Below are 18,348 nucleotides of genomic sequence, written 5' to 3'. Positions count from 1 at the left end.
TGAAATAACTTGTTTACTAAGCCCACATTGGATTCTCTCTCTCTTTTTAAAACCTTAATTTGATTTTTTTTTTTAAAGGAGCAATAAATATTTAATGATCTGGGTGCTGTTAAATTCAGAATACCCCAAAATCCTTGATTATACTGACGTAACCTTTGACATCCAAAGAGGCTATAATAAGTGCTTTTGTCCAGTGATTCTAAAACATCAGATGCAATAGTAGAAGAGGGTGAACTGACAGGCATGAGGAATTAAAGCCCACAAAGCAGGTAAAGAGTGAGCAACCAAAGTTCACTTTAGTCTTCCACCCACACTGCTCCCGTATTCACCTTGCCTTGACCAAAACCCAGTGGGTGGAGGTTGAGGGAGCCACAGCCACAAAATATAGGGGAGTTTGTTCAGCCTGTGCCCTCTTGTCTCATATGTGCTAACCAAGGCAGTAATTAGTGTCAATGGTGATGGAAATAATGGGCACAAAGGCAGGACTTTTCATGTCTGAAAGCATTATTGATAGGTATTCTGGACTTTCTGTGGGGAATATTGCACCTCAAGGAGCATTAGTCCTAAAAATGTCAACTTGTGAATGGATCAGAACCAATTTCAAAGAAATATTTTTTCTATATCTAGTACTCAATGTAGAAAACACAGTAATGTCAAGTTCCCAGGAACTTACTTTGGGTATTAATGGAAGATGAAGGTTCATAATGCCATACATAGTAGCATAAAACTAAGCTTATTTAAGCTTCCTGTTAAAATATTGTCATGTGTTGCAGAAAACTGAACAATATATTCTTTTTTCTTTTCTTTTTTTTACATTTTTGTAGCAAAATCTTAAATGGGTGTTTATTAAAGGTATAATAGGTATAATAATAATAATTCAGCCAGGGAACATGGAAAACCTTTATCTTTGCAATGTAGTGTTAGCTGTGGTAACATCCCATTCAAGTACTTCACACAGAAGCAGGGGTTAGATTCCTCTTAAAGTCAGCATTCAGCTTTGCTCCTGGATGTCCAGGGAGCAGTGCCATCATGACCAGGAATCTTCTTAAAAGCTTCAAGCTAATCTGCAGCTGTTCCCTTTTCTGGAGAAACTGGGCATGGTCATTTATCCTTGTGCCTTAGTTGCTCCCAGGTTAGATTATTGTAATGTACACTACCTTTGAAGATGGTTGAGAAAGCAGCTTCCGGAGTTCTAAATGGAGTTTGCAAGTTAGATCCTATTATTCTGATGTCCCACTGGTTACCAGTTTGTTTCTGAATTCAAGGTGCTGACTTTAATGTTTCAGGCCCTGAATGGTCTAAGACCAGGGAATCTCAATAATCACCTACTCCCATATGAACCTGATCAAAGCACTGAGATCTACTTCTGAGCCCTGTTCCAAGCCTTCTTGTTGTTGGACTTGGGCATAAGAGACAGAGCTCTTTTTGTGTGACACCTTCCTGAGGGTTGTGCATGTGTGTTTGGCCCTGTCGCTGCTTGTCTTTTGAGAAACAACTGAGGCCTTTTGTTTCAGTGGGTTTTAATGGGATGCTGCTGCTGCTTCATTAAGACCGGCTTCATTTTTGGATCAGGGATTAGTGCGTAGTTTTAAAATTAATTAATCCAGACATTCAGTTTCCATGTATTTCTACAAAGTTCAGCTGACCATGTGGACTGTAATTTGGGGTGATGGTTTTAGCAATGATCTCTTTCTGTTTTTCCATTGCTTCAGGTGGGATGGTGGAAGGACAAGCGTCTCAAGATGAAGTATTATGTGTGGCCACGTTCTGAGCTTTACCCTGACAGTGAGGAGCGTGCGGACGACCATCTTAGCATAGTGACCCTAGAAGAAGCACCGTTTGTCATTGTGGAAAATGTGGACCCCCTAAGCGGTACCTGTATGAGAAACACTGTCCCCTGCCAAAAAAGAAATGTGACAGAGTAAGTGCCAACAGGATCTTTCTCTAGCTGATTCCTCCTAGCATGTTTCTCTCCACAGCAGCAAAGCCAGCTGGACCGTCTCAGGCTGGCTTTGTTGCCACTTGCCACTAATTCAACATTCCAGTCAGCTTGGCTCATTCAGCAAAACATCAAGCAGAGTTTTCAGCTAGGGATGTAATGGAGAATGAAAGAGAGAGTAGCCAAGGAAAGAAGTAGGGGATAACAGTAGTCAATTTTCAACAATTCTAAATTCTAGCACAGATCAAAATTGTCCAAATCACATTTTTGTTGGAAATTAGCACCTTTGTCTAAAAAAAGGAAGAAGATGAAAAAAGAAAAATGACAAGAATATATTTTCAAAATTTCTGCTTATAACATTCAGTTTCTGCTGAGAATGCCACACAAAGTTTGAATTTGCAGCTAAACATGGTAGTTCTGTGTTTTTCAAGGATCATATGGAATTTCTCAAGATTAAATCCACTTTCTGAGTGCAGCATGATGGAAAAAATGGGCCATATATTTTTGTTTTTAGTTTTAAAATATCATTTATCAGTTACACTTAATCACTTTTTGTTGTGGCTGTTTAGCAACAAGACGGATGAGGAGACTGCGTACACCAAGAAATGTTGCAAAGGGTTTTGTATTGATATTCTCAAGAAAATCTCCAAGTTTGTCAAGTTCACCTATGACCTTTACTTGGTAACCAATGGTAAACATGGGAAGAAGATCAATGGAACATGGAATGGAATGATAGGCGAGGTAAGCCATGAAAGGTACCTGCTTTTACTTACAGGCTCACCAACAGACTGAATGAATTATTTCCCCTCTATCGCCAGGTGATACTTGTTCTTGGGGCAGAAACCAATTGAGTTATGCTTTCCAAATCTGTGTATCAATTTGAATTTTGCCATTGGGAAAAATTATCATCTTGGAATTATCATCAAACGAATTTGTGAAGCTATATGATATTTACATGGTGTTTTTTTTTTAATATAAAAGCAAATGTAAGAAAAAATGTTTTATGGAACAAGCAGGAAACGAAGAGCAATAGAAATAATGTTGTTTTCTGCTGCTTGTGGTCCATTTACTGCCAGAGTATTTCTCAGCATGCGTTTGATGGAGGAGGTGATGCGAGGTATGACATCCAATAACACAAAAGGAAACACCAGTATATACAACTGTAAAGTTTAAAGGATTTTTGCCACCTTTCTCCAAGTCTCTAAATCTGTGGGCAGCAGCTGAGTCGCAGGGTCAACTCTTGACATCTGCAGGAAGCACTGGGAGACATCCCTGCCTGAAACCCTGGAGAGCTGCTGCCAGTCAGTGTAGACAGTGCTGAGCTAGATGGATCAGTGGTCTAACTCAGCATAAAGCAGCCTCCTATGTTGTTCCTAAATGTACATTGTCTCTGATCCCAACCCCCAAAGTGTTTTGCAGGTATGTGTACATATGTGTGTACACAAATACTGAAACCAACCCACAACAAGGGGCACACTTGTGGGGAGGGCTGTTGTTTTCCAGGGAAATGGAAAACAAGGATGGTCCTTCCCAGTAATTATTTGTTTTTCCTTTCACTGATCTGACCTTCCATTCTGAATGTTCAAATATGATGTGAAATAATTCTTAGCTAGCCTGCCACTCTTTTTCTCCTCTCTTATTGCACAATGTGCCACCTTCCTCCTCCTTTCTTTTTCCTTTATCTCTCCCAGTTCCCATTTCCAAATGTGATGTCAACACCATTTGCCCTTGCTTTCTCCCTTCCTGCCTCATATATACAAAACCTTGTGAATGTGTGGCAGCCTGTCGCTGCTTTAACTTACCCGAAAGCATCCTTTATTCTTGAACAAGTTCCAGCTCCTGCATGCTAGACTCTAGTCTCTGCATTAACTATTTTCCTGTCTCCTTGTCTCAGGTGGTTGACAAACGTGCCTATATGGCGGTGGGATCCCTCACCATAAATGCAGAACGCTCAGAAGTGGTAGACTTTTCTGTACCCTTCATTGAGACAGGCATTAGTGTAATGGTGTCGCGAAGCAATGGGACTGTCTCACCTTCTGCCTTTTTAGGTAAAGTTTTTTAAATTATATACATATATTTTGAGGCAAAGTGCAGGGGAAAATATTTTAAGAAAAACAACCAGAATGTTTGCTGTTCTTTTTCTAATTTAAAAAACAAACAGCACACACACACTGCTTGAAAGAAACTTTATACACTCTAAAGTTCAATCCTGAACTAGATTTCAGAACCAGGTTCTAGATGTGAAAATGAGAATACTAACAAACAACTTCAGAAATATTGGTCCCAGGTTCCAGAACTAGAAGTTTAATTATGTTCAAATACATTTATTCAGCTTTCCCCTGATCTTTGCTTCCTGCAGTTGACCTATGACAATCATTTGGCATCCCAGCAGTATGACATGCAGACGTTCAGAAGAAGCTGTTCCTATCACTTTGCCTTATATCCAAAGACGTGAAGGCAGAGTCTCTTTCTTGCTTTCTTTTTTGAAGTTTATAAGCCTTTTTTTGCGTGCAAAGCCCTCAAAGCACGATAAAACATTAAAAAATCAAATGAAATCACAATAGCAGCAGAGAAAATATACTGACAAAAAAGCTAGATACTAATTCTTAACTGGCTAGTTCATTTCCATTCTGAGGATCTACATCAATATGGCGCTCTGTGCCAGTCTACAGAAAGGGAAAGAACTAGGCTGGCTTTCTGGGGTACAGAGGTCCAGAGCCTGGGTTAAACCAGGCTGAGCGTCAAAGCAAAGTGAATCACAATGGAGTCACATGCTCCAGACAACAGGATCCTAACATCAGCCTGAAAGCAGTATTTTGAACACATTTCAAAGGCAGAACCACTAGAACGTATTGCAAACTACTGCAATTGCATATTACCACCTCTCCCCATACTAACCCACCCAGAAGGGCCTGAGGCCCTTCTTCGTGTGAGGTCTGGAGGGTGGCAATACAAGAACTGGACTTTTCTGCAATAGTTTCTCACTTGTGGGATGCTCTCTCCAGGGAAGCTCACCTGGCACCTTCATTATATACCGTAAGGTGCTGGCAAAAACTCACCCCTGTGTAAGTTCTGTACCTGAAAGCAGCTGCCATTTAGAATAACAGAAACTGTAAAGAAACAGTAACCAAATCAGTTCTGTTGGAATTTAATGATGGGCTCTTCCAATCTTTCCACCCACATAAGCCTTTCTGCTTGCCAGATAGAACAATACCAGCTCTCCTCCCTAGGGGGCAGGGTGAGGAGACGAGGGGAAAAGGCCCTTTCCATAAATGGATGTCCTTGCACTTGGCTTCCACTGATGGGGCTGGCTTGTATTTTGGGGTAGGATGGAAAAGTACCTACAAAATTTCTGTCTTTTTCTCTTTAGAGCCATTCAGTGCTGATGTATGGGTGATGATGTTTGTAATGCTGCTTATAATCTCTGCGGTGGCGGTCTTTGTCTTTGAGTACTTCAGCCCTGTGGGATACAACCGGTGTCTGGCTGATGGCAGAGGTAAGGAGACATTTCTCTCAACATGCAACGATTATGATCTTGCTTGGCTTCATTTTATCCTCCTCCTGCATATATGTCAACCATTTACAGATTTTGTATTTTCTCTGGGTAAACAAGGAAAGAAGTTGAATCAATAGGTTCACAAACAGCAGAAAATTTAAATGGATCTCTTTGGATGATTGGGCATTTGCATGGCTCACAATACAGAGCCACTAATTTCCAGCTGACCTGAAATTATCTGCCTGACCCTATGTGTGTTTGCTCATAATTTCTCCAAAGTAAACATGCTACTTTGTTAAACTGAAATATATATTCCCTTAGACAACTGTTCACATTTGAATTGGTACCCAGCAAATGCGCAAATTTTTGCAAATTTTGTCATGCATATGAATTTTAACATAATAAATTTGCAACCCTTGATTGCTTTTCCTACTTTGGTTCTGCTTGCCTTGGCTGTATAACTGGAAATTTACATGACGACAATGATGATGATGATATTACAAAGCTATGTAATGTTACATTCATCTATCTCTCATTACACTAATTGCATTAATGGAATTATTTCCTTTCAGAGATTCACCCAAAGTGCCTAATGGAGAACCTCTGCACATTAACCCCTTGCAAATTAATTCACATCTAGATTGTGTGTCAGAAGAAGGACAGGGATAAGGAAGTTACAGCAATCTAGGGGTGCTTGAAGCAGCAGAAATGATAAACCATCTCCACTGTCATACTCTACTGCCTCCATAAATTTGAGACATATTAACCATTAATTTAATATCCTCAGGTGGGTGGGGGATGTAGATGGAGTAGTTGCGGGGGGACAGGGAGCAAAAGGTGCAAAGCTGTCTGATTAGAGAGTTGATTTATGAGTGAAGGGCAAAGGCAGAATACAGGAAATAAGTGAAAGCACTTGGATGCTGGTAAGATACTGGTATAGTCCCTTGGCTTCGTTGAGCTGTGAAATGGCCCCCTACGTAAGACCTTCTGGTTTACCCACAGGCTGAAAATATGAAGATGCTTGAACTGAGATATTTGTGTGAAAATCGTTTTACCCGCTTCTCAAATTTGCCCTGAACGTATCTATGCCACCAAGTTTCTGAGCCCTGAAGAAAAGATATTTTGAAATGGAAATTTAGTCAGAGCTTTATGTATAGTCATGCCAAAGGGAGCTGTTGTCCACAAGCTGTGGACAGCATACATGGACCAATGCACATATCTAAGGAGATGTATGCAGAGTTGTGAATATTCATGAAGATGCTCATGCTGAAATTTCTGTATACACACCATGCACATATTTTTAGTACAGGTAGCAGAACAGATGTGAATGGTGAATAGCTTGAATGAATTATTTGGGGCAAAACTGGATTCTATATGTGAAATGATGACATACATTGTTATGAAAAACATGCATTGCACAAGGCCAATATGGATATGTTCATGTGTGTTTTTTCTGGATACCAAATGCTACACAGAGTTCACTGTGTGTTTGCAGCTGTTTGCATAGTCCACATGATGTTAGCCCATGCAACTCAATGGGACTTACTTCTGTGTAGTCATTGAGGATGATAATCTTATCTTAACTGTTAAGGTATCCTGAAAAGGTACTCTTGCTTTATAAATCTATGGTGATTCTGGAAGAAGCAGCAGCAAATATAAACCATGCAAAACTGAAAATGAGCAATGTTCAACAGTGTTTCTTTGCAATTATGCAGTGGAGCTAGTTTAAAGTTTTATTTTATTTATCCATTTTCCCTTTAAAAGTTTCCTTTAAAAGTTCCTTACTCGCTTCCTCAAATTTTTAAAATGCAAATTATAAACATCAATACAGAGATAAATTAATTTGCATGCAAAAATAAATGTTGATGAAATGCTTCACTGTTAAGTATTCAAAAAGCCAAAAAATGCAAAATGAATGTTTCTCATAATAACTTATCTCATCTGCATTGCATATGTGGGAGCCAGATTTGCCATCAGATACATTCATTCAATTCTTATTGAAAGTCAGCTGGAGTTGTGGCACATAAGCCTGCATTAATAAGCATAACTAATAGACTCTGTGAACTTGGTTTGAGTTAGTTCCATTAAAATGCAGACGGGAAAAGAGCAGCTGTGTGAAGGAACTCTTTTGGCCTTGTACTTCATTGCATGGATGTTTCTAGTTGTTTAGATCACAGTGACCTTGTAGGACTTAAAGAACTTTTGAAAACCTGTGCTCACACTTACTTAACAGAACAACAATAGCTATGATACCAAATGCCACAATTTGTTATAGAGCTAGAGGCGTCATGAAATTTCTGTTTTACTCATGGGAGTGCTCCTGAATGTCTAAAACTTGTGATGTGAAAAAGATTAATGTGTGCCTCTATTTGCAAGTCATACATAAGTATGCCAAGACTGAGAGAGCAGCACTGCATACTTTCATCTTACGGGGAGGCACGGGTATCGCTTCCTCCCTGTTGCAGTTTAGGTTGGAGGAGTGGCTTGCGGAGTTAGTCGCTTCAGTGACTCTATTTACGATAACGTTTGGATAAACAAAAATGCATGCGTGTATTGTTAAGGCAGATGACATTTTGCTATACCTCACCCTTCATCTGAGGTACTCAAAATGACCTTTTAGCTTCACAGCAACCAGAAGATGATGACTAGGTGAGTTGCCCAAGGTCACCCACTGAGCTGAGCAGCCAAGGGTAGATTCGTTTCCGGGTTTCCCACAGAACGTTAGGGTCCTTTTACTCATTTATTTTGTGGGATCCAGGCATATTTATTTAAGACACTTTTCTGCTACAGGACTGTCACATTTCCCCTGCGTTCCACCTACAGCATTTTGTGGATGGGAAATGCAAATTGTTGTCCTTTGTGCAGAATGTGGCCGCTGGAATTCCATTGTACCCACCTAAATGTCAGTGTCACAACAAATAGAGATGAGCAACACACCCCATACTCACTCATTTACTATGTTAACACAATTTTCTGTACTTTTTAAAGTTCAGCTTTTAGAGTTGTGCTTTCTTGGGGACTGTTTTTACTTTTTGTTAGAGGATCTTTCAATCCCAAGAACACTCATGTAGCCCTCAAAAGACAACAGGTGAACATCAGCAATGCCAAGTGTTTTTCAATAATTTTTATTATCTTTGATGTGCTTTCCCTTTCTAGGGTTGGAGAGCACATCCGTTTTGTGTTGTGTTGTTTTGTTTTGTTTTAGAGTAGTAAAAAGGAGTTCCCCCTCGCAGAACACTAGTCAGGCTCTCCCCAAACATGACTGCTTTCTTCAGTTACATGCGGAACTGGGAAGCCTATTGGCTGATAACTGATTGGCTCCGCCATGAAACCTGAAGCCTACCACTGACGCATCACACTGCCAAACCATGCTTTGATAACTGGGAACATCCAACAAGGTTGTGCCATCTCCCAACTTCCTCCAGCTGCATGAATTTCCCTTTCTTTCTCTGGTTAGTGTTAACTGCAAGGTTTCATTGCTACATCTGACGTGGCATAAGAACAGTTACCACTGACCATAGTTAGCTTCTAAACCAGAGATTGAGGTAAACTTCTAACCCTGGTTTCAGTCTCTGTTTTAGAAGCCAACTGCTATTTTACCTCTTCAGATTTAACATTGCAATTCTATGGACACTTACCTGGGAGTAGGTCCTGTTGGGGCTTACTTCTGAGCAGACATAGTTAGAATTCTGCTGTAAATTAGTTGATATTAACCAGGAAGAACAGAGAAAGAGAGGAAGAAAAGTGTGCAAATTTATGGGATTCTTCCAGTATACCAACCTATGTTTGCGCAATCAGACAAAGTGATGTATAAGAGAAAAGGGTCAGGATTTTGTACTAACTACTTGGAATGATGGACTTTGCCAGTCTGATCACTATTTCTGCTTATGTTTTTGGTCATTTCAGAGCCTGGTGGTCCTTCTTTCACCATTGGCAAAGCTATCTGGTTATTGTGGGGCCTGGTATTCAACAACTCTGTGCCAGTGCAGAATCCCAAGGGAACTACGAGCAAGATCATGGTGTCTGTGTGGGCCTTCTTTGCTGTCATCTTTCTGGCCAGTTACACTGCCAATTTGGCTGCCTTCATGATCCAAGAGGAGTATGTAGACCAGGTGTCTGGGCTGAGCGACAAAAAGGTAATGCATTTGCAACCTCAGAGGGTTGCTTCCTTGTCACAAAATCCTTTTGCTTCTTCTCTGATTTTAATTGAGTGCACCCTGAGCTTGGTTAGCAATAATGCAGCCATAATTTAATTTATGATGTTAGTAATAAATAACATGATAATTCAAATAATAAGAAAACTTTTTAATTCTATTTTGTGTGTGTTTTTTAATTGATTTGAATTGAATTGAATATTTAAACCCAAGTTTCTCAAAGTATAAAGTGAGCATCCCTATGTGTTGGCATCCTATAACTTTATGACCAGTTTCCAGGAGAGCTGAAACGACCTCCCTGATAAACCCAGATTTTGTATATATCTTGACTGGGCAAAGAAATAGAATGTGCCTGCTCTCTTCTTAGCAACTGTGAACTAATAAACTAGTGCTCTGCCTCCCATTCCTTCTGCTACCCTTTAATCCACTTGAACTCTGCTTGGGGCAAGTATGACAAATACAACATTTTGTCTTTGGCTGATTTTGTTCTCCTGCTTTCCAGTTTCCTTAGGAATTTCTCACAAGCTGAGAAGTGCTGCACAGCAATGCTCTGAGAGGTTATTATTATCTTCCCTGTAAAGAGGAGGAACAGACACTGATATGCTTAAGTCCATGGCAGAAATAGGATTTAAGCACACACACCCCATACACAATAGCCCACTCCTATGCATAGTTATATGGAAATCCCATTATATTCAATTGGCTTTACTCCCAAATAAGTGTGCACAGGATTGCAGCGATATGTTATATATTTTAGCATGAAGCTTAAGAAAATGGAGGAATATCAGCTAAATAGCTATAGTTGGAAGTACTTAGGCTGGAGAGAAAAAATACCCTCATGCAAGTTAATGTAGTTACAATGTAGTTGATAATTTGGGGCTCTGCTGTTATTGGTGAATGAGGGATGGGGATGCAACCCTGAAAGGAAATTTCCCTCACCCATTTTCTTAATATTTTTTCTCCCTTGCTCTCATTTCCTGATTTTTTGGCAATTGTGTGAATTATAGATGCAGATGTTTTATGGTAGGCTGGGCTGTGCAGCAGCATTAGACAGAGGTTGTGGTCACAGAGGTGGACTCCTTGTGCTTATGGGTCATAGCTCTTGATGAATATAGTGTTGTAAGCTCTAGTTTATCATTAGTGCATTGGTTTATTTTTTAGCAACAATAATGATATTTATTAGTTCAATATTATCTTATCATACTTTGTTAAAACCAGGCTTGTCTGATATGCTGCAAGGGTGGCACTACAGTCTCCTAGATTAGATGTCCTCAAGACAGATGTCCGTAATATTTGTGACCTTTTCAGTGCCTTTTTTATTATTCATTCTGTCCCATTTTGACCTCACAAACCATCAAAGATGATGAGTCTTCGGTGGTTGCTGATGGATGAATTAGCATGTATAAGAAGCACAGGATTATTGTTGGTAGATTCAAATCCTGGGGCTAAAAGGCCTTTCTTCCTATGTCCCTCCCCCTCCCTTTTGAGATATTAAATGCCATTTGTACCAAACCATGGGCTGTTCTTTACCTTAAGGTGTATTCTGGATTTCAGGTTCTTGGATAGATGGCCAAACTTCATGTAATGTAAAGGTTCTGTGGCTGGAAATCCTGTTGTCTTTTCCCATTACATAAAGATCTGCCTGATTTGGAAGAGGGAGTTTAACATTTTTTTAATGTATGTGTTGCATCCACACTTCTTAGCTCCCCATCTTTTCAGAAAGTCCTTCCCTGGGCAGCCAAAGAAGAGGAGGTAAAATGGTCTCAGCACTTTTCCCCACCCCCAACACCAGAGGTGTAGCAACTATCACTCCTCTCCTCTCCTCTCACTTTGTCCCACAGCAGCCGCCCAGGCAAATCCTTCCAGAAAGTAGGGGAGGAGTTAGTATCATAGCCAATGGGAGTTGGAAGTTGGCGGATCCTTCCAACTCCAGCAAATGCTCCATGCTGCGGAGCTTGAAGATAGATTATAGTCGTCCCTCTGCTTGCATCAGGTTGGCAACCCACAGCTTTGAAGGCTGCCTGCACATTACACTTTGTAGCTTTATTTCTAGAAGGGCTGAAGACATACTGTTTTAAAAAAATTAAAAACTCAGTGTTTGGGTCCTCTGCTGCCATGAGCCCTAGTGCAATTGCTGCAATTGTACCATTATAAATCCATCTCTGTTAGGACTGAATGGATTCCTATTGCCTGGGGTCCAAACAACTCACTATATCAGTCACAGCTCTGACCTCACTTATTGGCTAAAAACATTGAGAGGCCGGAACAGCCAGGCTGGCTCATTTGAAAGAAATTATTCAGAAAGGTACCTGCATGTTATGATTGATAAATTTCTTATTAGAAGGGCTAGAATCTTCTTCTTTTTTAATGAAAGCTCTGAGTCTGGTAACCCTCTTCAGGGATGCCAATGAAGGCCTTCATGGGCACCAGGTTGGTGACCTCTATCCTAACGGACCAGCCTCCACTGATTTTAATTGGGAAGAAGGAGAAGCAAACAGTAGAAACAAAACAACTAAAATGCTAGAATTCAACCATCTCAATTCATTGCTTGTAGTCACATTTCAAAACTATCCTCTCAGTTAACAAGGCACACTAAGGGCTTGGAGGCCCCTCAGCCCCATGTGGCCCTAATGCTGCACACACCTATAAATCCTTTCCTGCTGGGAGCAGCAACATTGACATTGTTGGAGTTGTTGGGGCTTGTAGTCTGCTTGTGTGGTCTTCTTATTCCAATCTAGCACATTACTTTCCTAAAATCCCTTGCATCCCAATTTTGATTTCTCTTGCTGTTGTTTGTGTCTGTCGTAAGTGTTAGTTTTGAGGTAAGTCTTGTCCCTTCACCCCCACCCCCTAAATTCTGGCCTTTGGTGTGATTGATTTAAATCCAGTTAAATGTTTGAAGACCTCTGTGCCTCTGAGTAACAGTACCCATACCCAGTTAGAATCCATAGTACCTATGGCCAGTCAAATTATTTTGGCATCGGAGGCAAAAACATGCATCTTTCCCCTTCTCTAACTACTAGAGAAGTACAATGGTAATAGCTATTGAATTATTTGGCACCATTCAAATATACCAAAAATAGATGGACTCAGGTGGCTGCCTCATTCTTCCTAATGGTAAGGCCATCTCTGATATTGTTTGTCTGTGGCCACATTCACACTATATATTTACAGCACTATGATACCACTATAAACAGTCATGGCTTCCTCCAGGCAATTCTGAGAGCTACAGCTTGTGAAAGGTGCTGGGAGTTGTTAGGAGATCCCTGTTCCCCTCACTCTTAATAAATGTAGCTCTGGATAATTACCGTATTTTTCGCCCTATAGGACGCACTTTTTCCCCTCCAAAAATGAAGGGGAAATCTGGGTGCGTCCTATGGGGCGAATGCAGGCTTCGCGGACCTCTCCGCTAGCAGCGGGAACGCTCCCGCTGCTGGCGGAGAGGTGCCTGCATGCGGAAGCCTGCGCGCGCTGAGCTCAGCGCGCCCAGGCTTCGCGGACCTCTCCGCTAGCAGCGGGAACGCTCCCGCTGCTGGCGGAGAGGTGCCTGCATGCGGAAGCCTGCGCGCGCTGAGCTCAGCGCGCCCAGGCTTCGCGGACCTCTCCGCTAGCAGCGGGAACGCTCCCGCTGCTGGCGGAGACGTGCCTGCATGCCGAAGCCTGCGCGCGCTGAGCTCAGCGCGCCCAGGCTTCGCGGACCTCTCCGCTAGCAGAGGGAACGCTCCCGCTGCTGGCGGAGAGGTGCCTGCATGCCGAAGCCTGCGCGCGCTGAGCTCAGCGCGCCCAGGCTTCGCGGACCTCTCCGCTAGCAGCGGGAACGCTCCCGCTGCTGGCGGAGACGTGCCTGCATGCCGAAGCCTGCGCGCGCTGAGCTCAGCGCGCCCAGGCTTCGCGGACCTCTCCGCTAGCAGCGGGAACGCTCCCGCTGCTGGCGGAGAGGTGCCTGCATGCCGAAGCCTGCGCGCGCTGAGCTCAGCGCGCCCAGGCTTCGCGGACCTCTCCGCTAGCAGCGGGAACGCTCCCGCTGCTGGCGGAGAGGTGCCTGCATGCCGAAGCCTGCGCGCGCTGAGCTCAGCGCGCCCAGGCTTCGCGGACCTCTCCGCTAGCAGCGGGAACGCTCCCGCTGCTGGCGGAGAGGTGCCTGCATGCCGAAGCCTGCGCGCGCTGAGCTCAGCGCGCCCAGGCTTCGCGGACCTCTCCGCTAGCAGCGGGAACGCTCCCGCTGCTGGCGGAGAGGTGCCTGCATGCCGAAGCCTGCGCGCGCTGAGCTCAGCGCGCCCAGGCTTCGCGGACCTCTCCGCTAGCAGCGGGAACGCTCCCGCTGCTGGCGGAGAGGTGCCTGCATGCCGAAGCCTGCGCGCGCTGAGCTCAGCGCGCCCAGGCTTCGCGGACCTCTCCGCTAGCAGCGGGAACGCTCCCGCTGCTGGCGGAGAGGTGCCTGCATGCGGAAGCCTGCGCGCGCTGAGCTCAGCGCGCCCAGGCTTCGCGGACCTCTCCGCTAGCAGCGGGAACGCTCCCGCTGCTGGCGGAGACGTGCCTGCATGCCGAAGCCTGCGCGCGCTGAGCTCAGCGCGCCCAGGCTTCGCGGACCTCTCCGCTAGCAGCGGGAACGCTCCCGCTGCTGGCGGAGAGGTGCCTGCATGCCGAAGCCTGCGCGCGCTGAGCTCAGCGCGCCCAGGCTTCGCGGACCTCTCCGCTAGCAGCGGGAACGCTCCCGCTGCTGGCGGAGATGTGCCTGCATGCCGAAGCCTGCGCGCGCTGAGCTCAGCGCGCCCAGGCTTCGCGGACCTCTCCGCTAGCAGCGGGAACGCTCCCGCTGCTGGCGGAGAGGTGCCTGCATGCCGAAGCCTGCGCGCGCTGAGCTCAGCGCGCCCAGGCTTCGCGGACCTCTCCGCTAGCAGCGGGAACGCTCCCGCTGCTGGCGGAGAGGTGCCTGCATGCCGAAGCCTGCGCGCGCTGAGCTCAGCGCGCCCAGGCTTCGCGGACCTCTCCGCTAGCAGCGGGAACGCTCCCGCTGCTGGCGGAGAGGTGCCTGCATGCGGAAGCCTGCGCGCGCTGAGCTCAGCGCGCCCAGGCTTCGCTGACCTCTCCGCTAGCAGCGGGAACGCTCCCGCTGCTGGCGGAGACGTGCCTGCATGCCGAAGCCTGCGCGCGCTGAGCTCAGCGCGCCCAGGCTTCGCGGACCTCTCCGCTAGCAGCGGGAACGCTCCCGCTGCTGGCGGAGACGTGCCTGCATGCGGAAGCCTGCGCGCGCTGAGCTCAGCGCGCCCAGGCTTCGCGGACCTCTCCGCTAGCAGCGGGAACGCTCCCGCTGCTGGCGGAGACGTGCCTGCATGCCGAAGCCTGCGCGCGCTGAGCTCAGCGCGCCCAGGCTTCGCGGACCTCTCCGCTAGCAGCGGGAACGCTCCCGCTGCTGGCGGAGAGGTGCCTGCATGCCGAAGCCTGCGCGCGCTGAGCTCAGCGCGCCCAGGCTTCGCGGACCTCTCCGCTAGCAGCGGGAGCCAGCACTGGGCTCCCACGGCTTGCAGAGAGCTGCCTGTTTGGGGGCTGGGGTCGGGGGAAGCTCGGGCTTCCCCAACCCCGCGCCTGGGGGGGAAATAATTTTTTTCCTTTATTTCCCCCCCAAAAAACTAGGTGCGCCTTATGGGACGGTGCGTCCTATAGGGCGAAAAATACGGTATAGATACCCTGTTTCCTCCCAGAGCTACAATTCCCAGAGCTACATTTAACAATCAATCCCTCATCCCAGGGAACTTTGGAAATTGTAGTTCTGTGAGAGGAATTGGTGACCTCCTAACAATTCTCAGCACCTTTCACCAACAACAGCTCCCAGAATGCAGCTCACTCTTCATACAATGCTTTTCTTGTGGCAGGTATAATGGAGGCCAATAGCTCTGTTGCTTTTGAAACAATTAAACAAATTATAGGGGGACAGGTTAATCAGAAGCTTTTACCTTTGATAATGAATCATGATGGGGCAGTATACCTCTGAATATCAAATGATTCTTGAGAACGAAAAAGGCAGTGTTGGTCTCACCTTCACATCTTGCTTATGCTGAAACAGAATGTAGAATTCGTTGGGATTTTCTGTGAGCCTAGCAGGGATCTTCCTATGTTCTGATTCCATAGCTAAACCCAGTTTCATCATTCTCATGGCTCATTTTTGCTGAACCTATTTTCTACCTCTAGCAGATCCCTCCAAACAAATTCCCATGTATACATGCCTCCAATTATTTCCCCCTTCAGATAATTGTTCCCTTAAATATCCATTTCCCAGTTCCTTACTCTTTAAGATCAAAGGAAGGGGCCAAAGGTTAAAGGACAAATCGGTGATAGCGTAACAGGCAGGTGTTCATATCTCTGAATGTATACATTCATAGAAGATGCTGAACTTATTTGAAATAAAGGGGTTATTTTTCACAATAGAAATAGGATTGCAGTTTATTTCTATGATTCTGCGCTTTTTGGTGCAGTTGATTTGTCCATGTTACTGGTTTTTAGTGTTATTCTTTTCAACATTTTAATCTTAAAATCCAAGGCACATAAATCTTATTATTCGGCTAGGCCCCTGGATATGAAACATAATCTAGCAAAACACATCCTTACCTTTAAACACTTGAACAGCCTAGTTTAAAAATCAGTAGGATTTTACTTAAAGATAAGTACATCCTCATTGTTATAGACTGGGATCCTAAGCATACTTTCTGTGAAACTAAGCTCCTTTCAAATCAATTAGGCCTGCTTTTGAGTAAATATATTCAGGATTGAGGTGCCAGGCAGCACTTTCCAGTTCTTAAGCTATGGAACACTTGTTACAGGAAGAGATCTCACCTAGCACATGGTGGGGAACCTGTGACTCTTCAGAGGGTTCTGCCATCATCACTGACCATTAACCATGTTAGATGGGTCTGGGTGGGGGACTGGAGTCTAACAACATCTGGAGAGCAACAGGTTTCCTACCCCTGATCTGAATTCTTCATTGAATACTTTTCACATTAGCTGGATGCTTCAATTTTACACAGTGTTTAAGGGCTGCTGCTACCATTAGGAAGTAGGAAGAATAGAAGTGATTTATGAGGTCTGTGGACAAAGAGTTGCAAATCAAGATGTACCATTGAGTTTTCAGATTTGGCCTTTTTAAGTTGCTTGTGCCCTTTCTTTGTTGGAAGAAAATAGACTGGTTAGTTATAAAGTTATGAATGTTTAAATACACCAACATGTGATATATTTTTTGTCTTTCCTGCCCCCCTTTAAATCTCAGCTCAAAGTGGAACGGCTTAAAACACTGGTATGACTGTGATGTGCTTTAGCTTTGACTCATTCCTCATAGGATCCTCTCTCTTCCTCAACGCTGCAGGGATTAATGGTGGTAAAAACTTGTAATGGGACTCTTCAGGATTAATGGGAGTACAAATGTGTTTTTTCTCAGTACCTTAAGCAGATAAAGCCTAAAGACATGCAGAGAATAGGCATGCTGACTTTTGGACTTGGATTTCACTCATGCTGGAAGAGGGGCATGTGTGAAAATCTCCCAATAGGCTACACTTGAGGCAAGATGGAAAGAAATAATCAGCACATGATTTAAAAGATTACAGTTTCAAGGTGCGGCTAACAGTAATTCTGTGCTGTCTTTTCCTCTTATCTTGCTGCAGTATTACATGATGGGTTTTGGACATTATATTTCTGTTCTTGTTCCCTTTGAAGCTGCCCATAAGAAAATAGGAAAATGTGAAGCTCCATTATCCTGAGTCAGATTATTGGTCCATTTAGCTCAGTATTGTTTATGTTGACTAGCCGTGGCTCTCCAGGGTTTTAGCTAAGGGGTTTTCTGCCTGGAGATTTCAGGGACTGTGCTCTACTACTGAGTAAAATAAGAGGAGCCCTTCTAAGTCAGACCAAGAGTACACCTAGTTCAGCTAGCCAGATGCTTCCAGGAAGCCTGTGTAACTAGAACAGTCAACATGCATTCTTTTCTTTTGCTCATACCTGATATTCAGAGGCACACTGTCTCTGTCTCTGAGCCTGGAGATTCCATTTAACTATCGTAGTTAACAGCTGTTGATAGACCTATCTTCCATGCATTTGTTTAACCCCCTTCCCTAAGGGCCGGATTAAACGAGACATTGGTGGCCCAAAATCAGATGTCCTGTCTCTTTTAAAAGCAGCCAAGCATGTGCAAATTTGATCAGGACCACGGCCAGGGAGGAGGGATGTTAATTATTTTCTACCATGTTGTTTGTCCATTTAAAATCCCCTCAGAGCTGCTATTTTCTCTGCTGGGCTAACATACAGATGTCAAGGCATTGAGACTCTGACACTCTGTGTAGCAGGCTCTGTGCATAGAAATTTTGTGCACTGGAGAATTATTGTAACATATATTTTTGCTCAGGAACCTCAGAACTGTATTTCCCAGTATCTCTGGTGCTGATATGCAAAAACCATTCATTCCTCTCTCACATGATCTTCATGGCACATGACATCCACAGCCTGTGTACCAGGTAGGCAGTTGCAGTAAGACTTCACTGCCCTGACCTCCTCACCCTGTTGCCATGATTGCACAAGTGTTTAACATATCTGCCCCCTTATTTTCTCCTCAGTACTTTGTTACTAGCGCTCACTCACGCTCAGTATTTTATCCCTAGTATTTTAATCCATTGGAGATGCAGCAAATTGGTCATTTATATTAATTGGATCAGTTGGAAACAGCAAAAGAAGAAATGTGTGACTGACTGCTTTGCTTATCCTCTTTTCACATTGGT

At 44.3% G+C, this 18,348-nt stretch overlaps 1 protein-coding gene and 1 long non-coding RNA gene across 17 annotated transcripts in view; one reads left to right on the top strand and one right to left on the bottom strand.

Annotated features, from left to right (window-relative positions):
- Positions 1–18,348, top strand: part of GRIN2B (glutamate ionotropic receptor NMDA type subunit 2B) — a 282,448-nt gene that overhangs the window by 240,495 nt on the left and 23,605 nt on the right. For all 15 annotated transcript variants that reach the window (XM_083400265.1, XM_083400272.1, XM_083400273.1 and 12 more), the window contains 5 exons: positions 1,713–1,921; positions 2,509–2,680; positions 3,834–3,987; positions 5,310–5,435; positions 9,342–9,571. In XM_083400265.1, the coding sequence (XP_083256391.1) occupies positions 1,713–1,921; positions 2,509–2,680; positions 3,834–3,987; positions 5,310–5,435; positions 9,342–9,571 (891 nt within the window). The remainder of the gene's footprint in view (positions 1–1,712; positions 1,922–2,508; positions 2,681–3,833; positions 3,988–5,309; positions 5,436–9,341; positions 9,572–18,348) is intronic.
- Positions 5,494–17,715, bottom strand: LOC310658454. 2 transcript variants are annotated; one of them, XR_014502332.1, is made up of 4 exons: positions 17,576–17,715; positions 15,544–15,644; positions 11,120–11,231; positions 5,494–5,539 (listed from the first exon to the last, which is right to left on the bottom strand). It is a non-coding gene; the product is annotated as an uncharacterized lncRNA (long non-coding RNA). The 2 variants fall into 2 exon arrangements; XR_014502333.1 differs by lacking the exon at positions 5,494–5,539 and adding an exon at positions 9,093–9,127.

This window comes from Podarcis tiliguerta (genome assembly GCF_965153285.1).
Source record: "Podarcis tiliguerta genome assembly, chromosome: 10".
Classification (NCBI taxonomy): Eukaryota; Metazoa; Chordata; class Lepidosauria; order Squamata; family Lacertidae; genus Podarcis; species Podarcis tiliguerta.
This window is presented reverse-complemented; position numbering and strand designations above follow the sequence as displayed.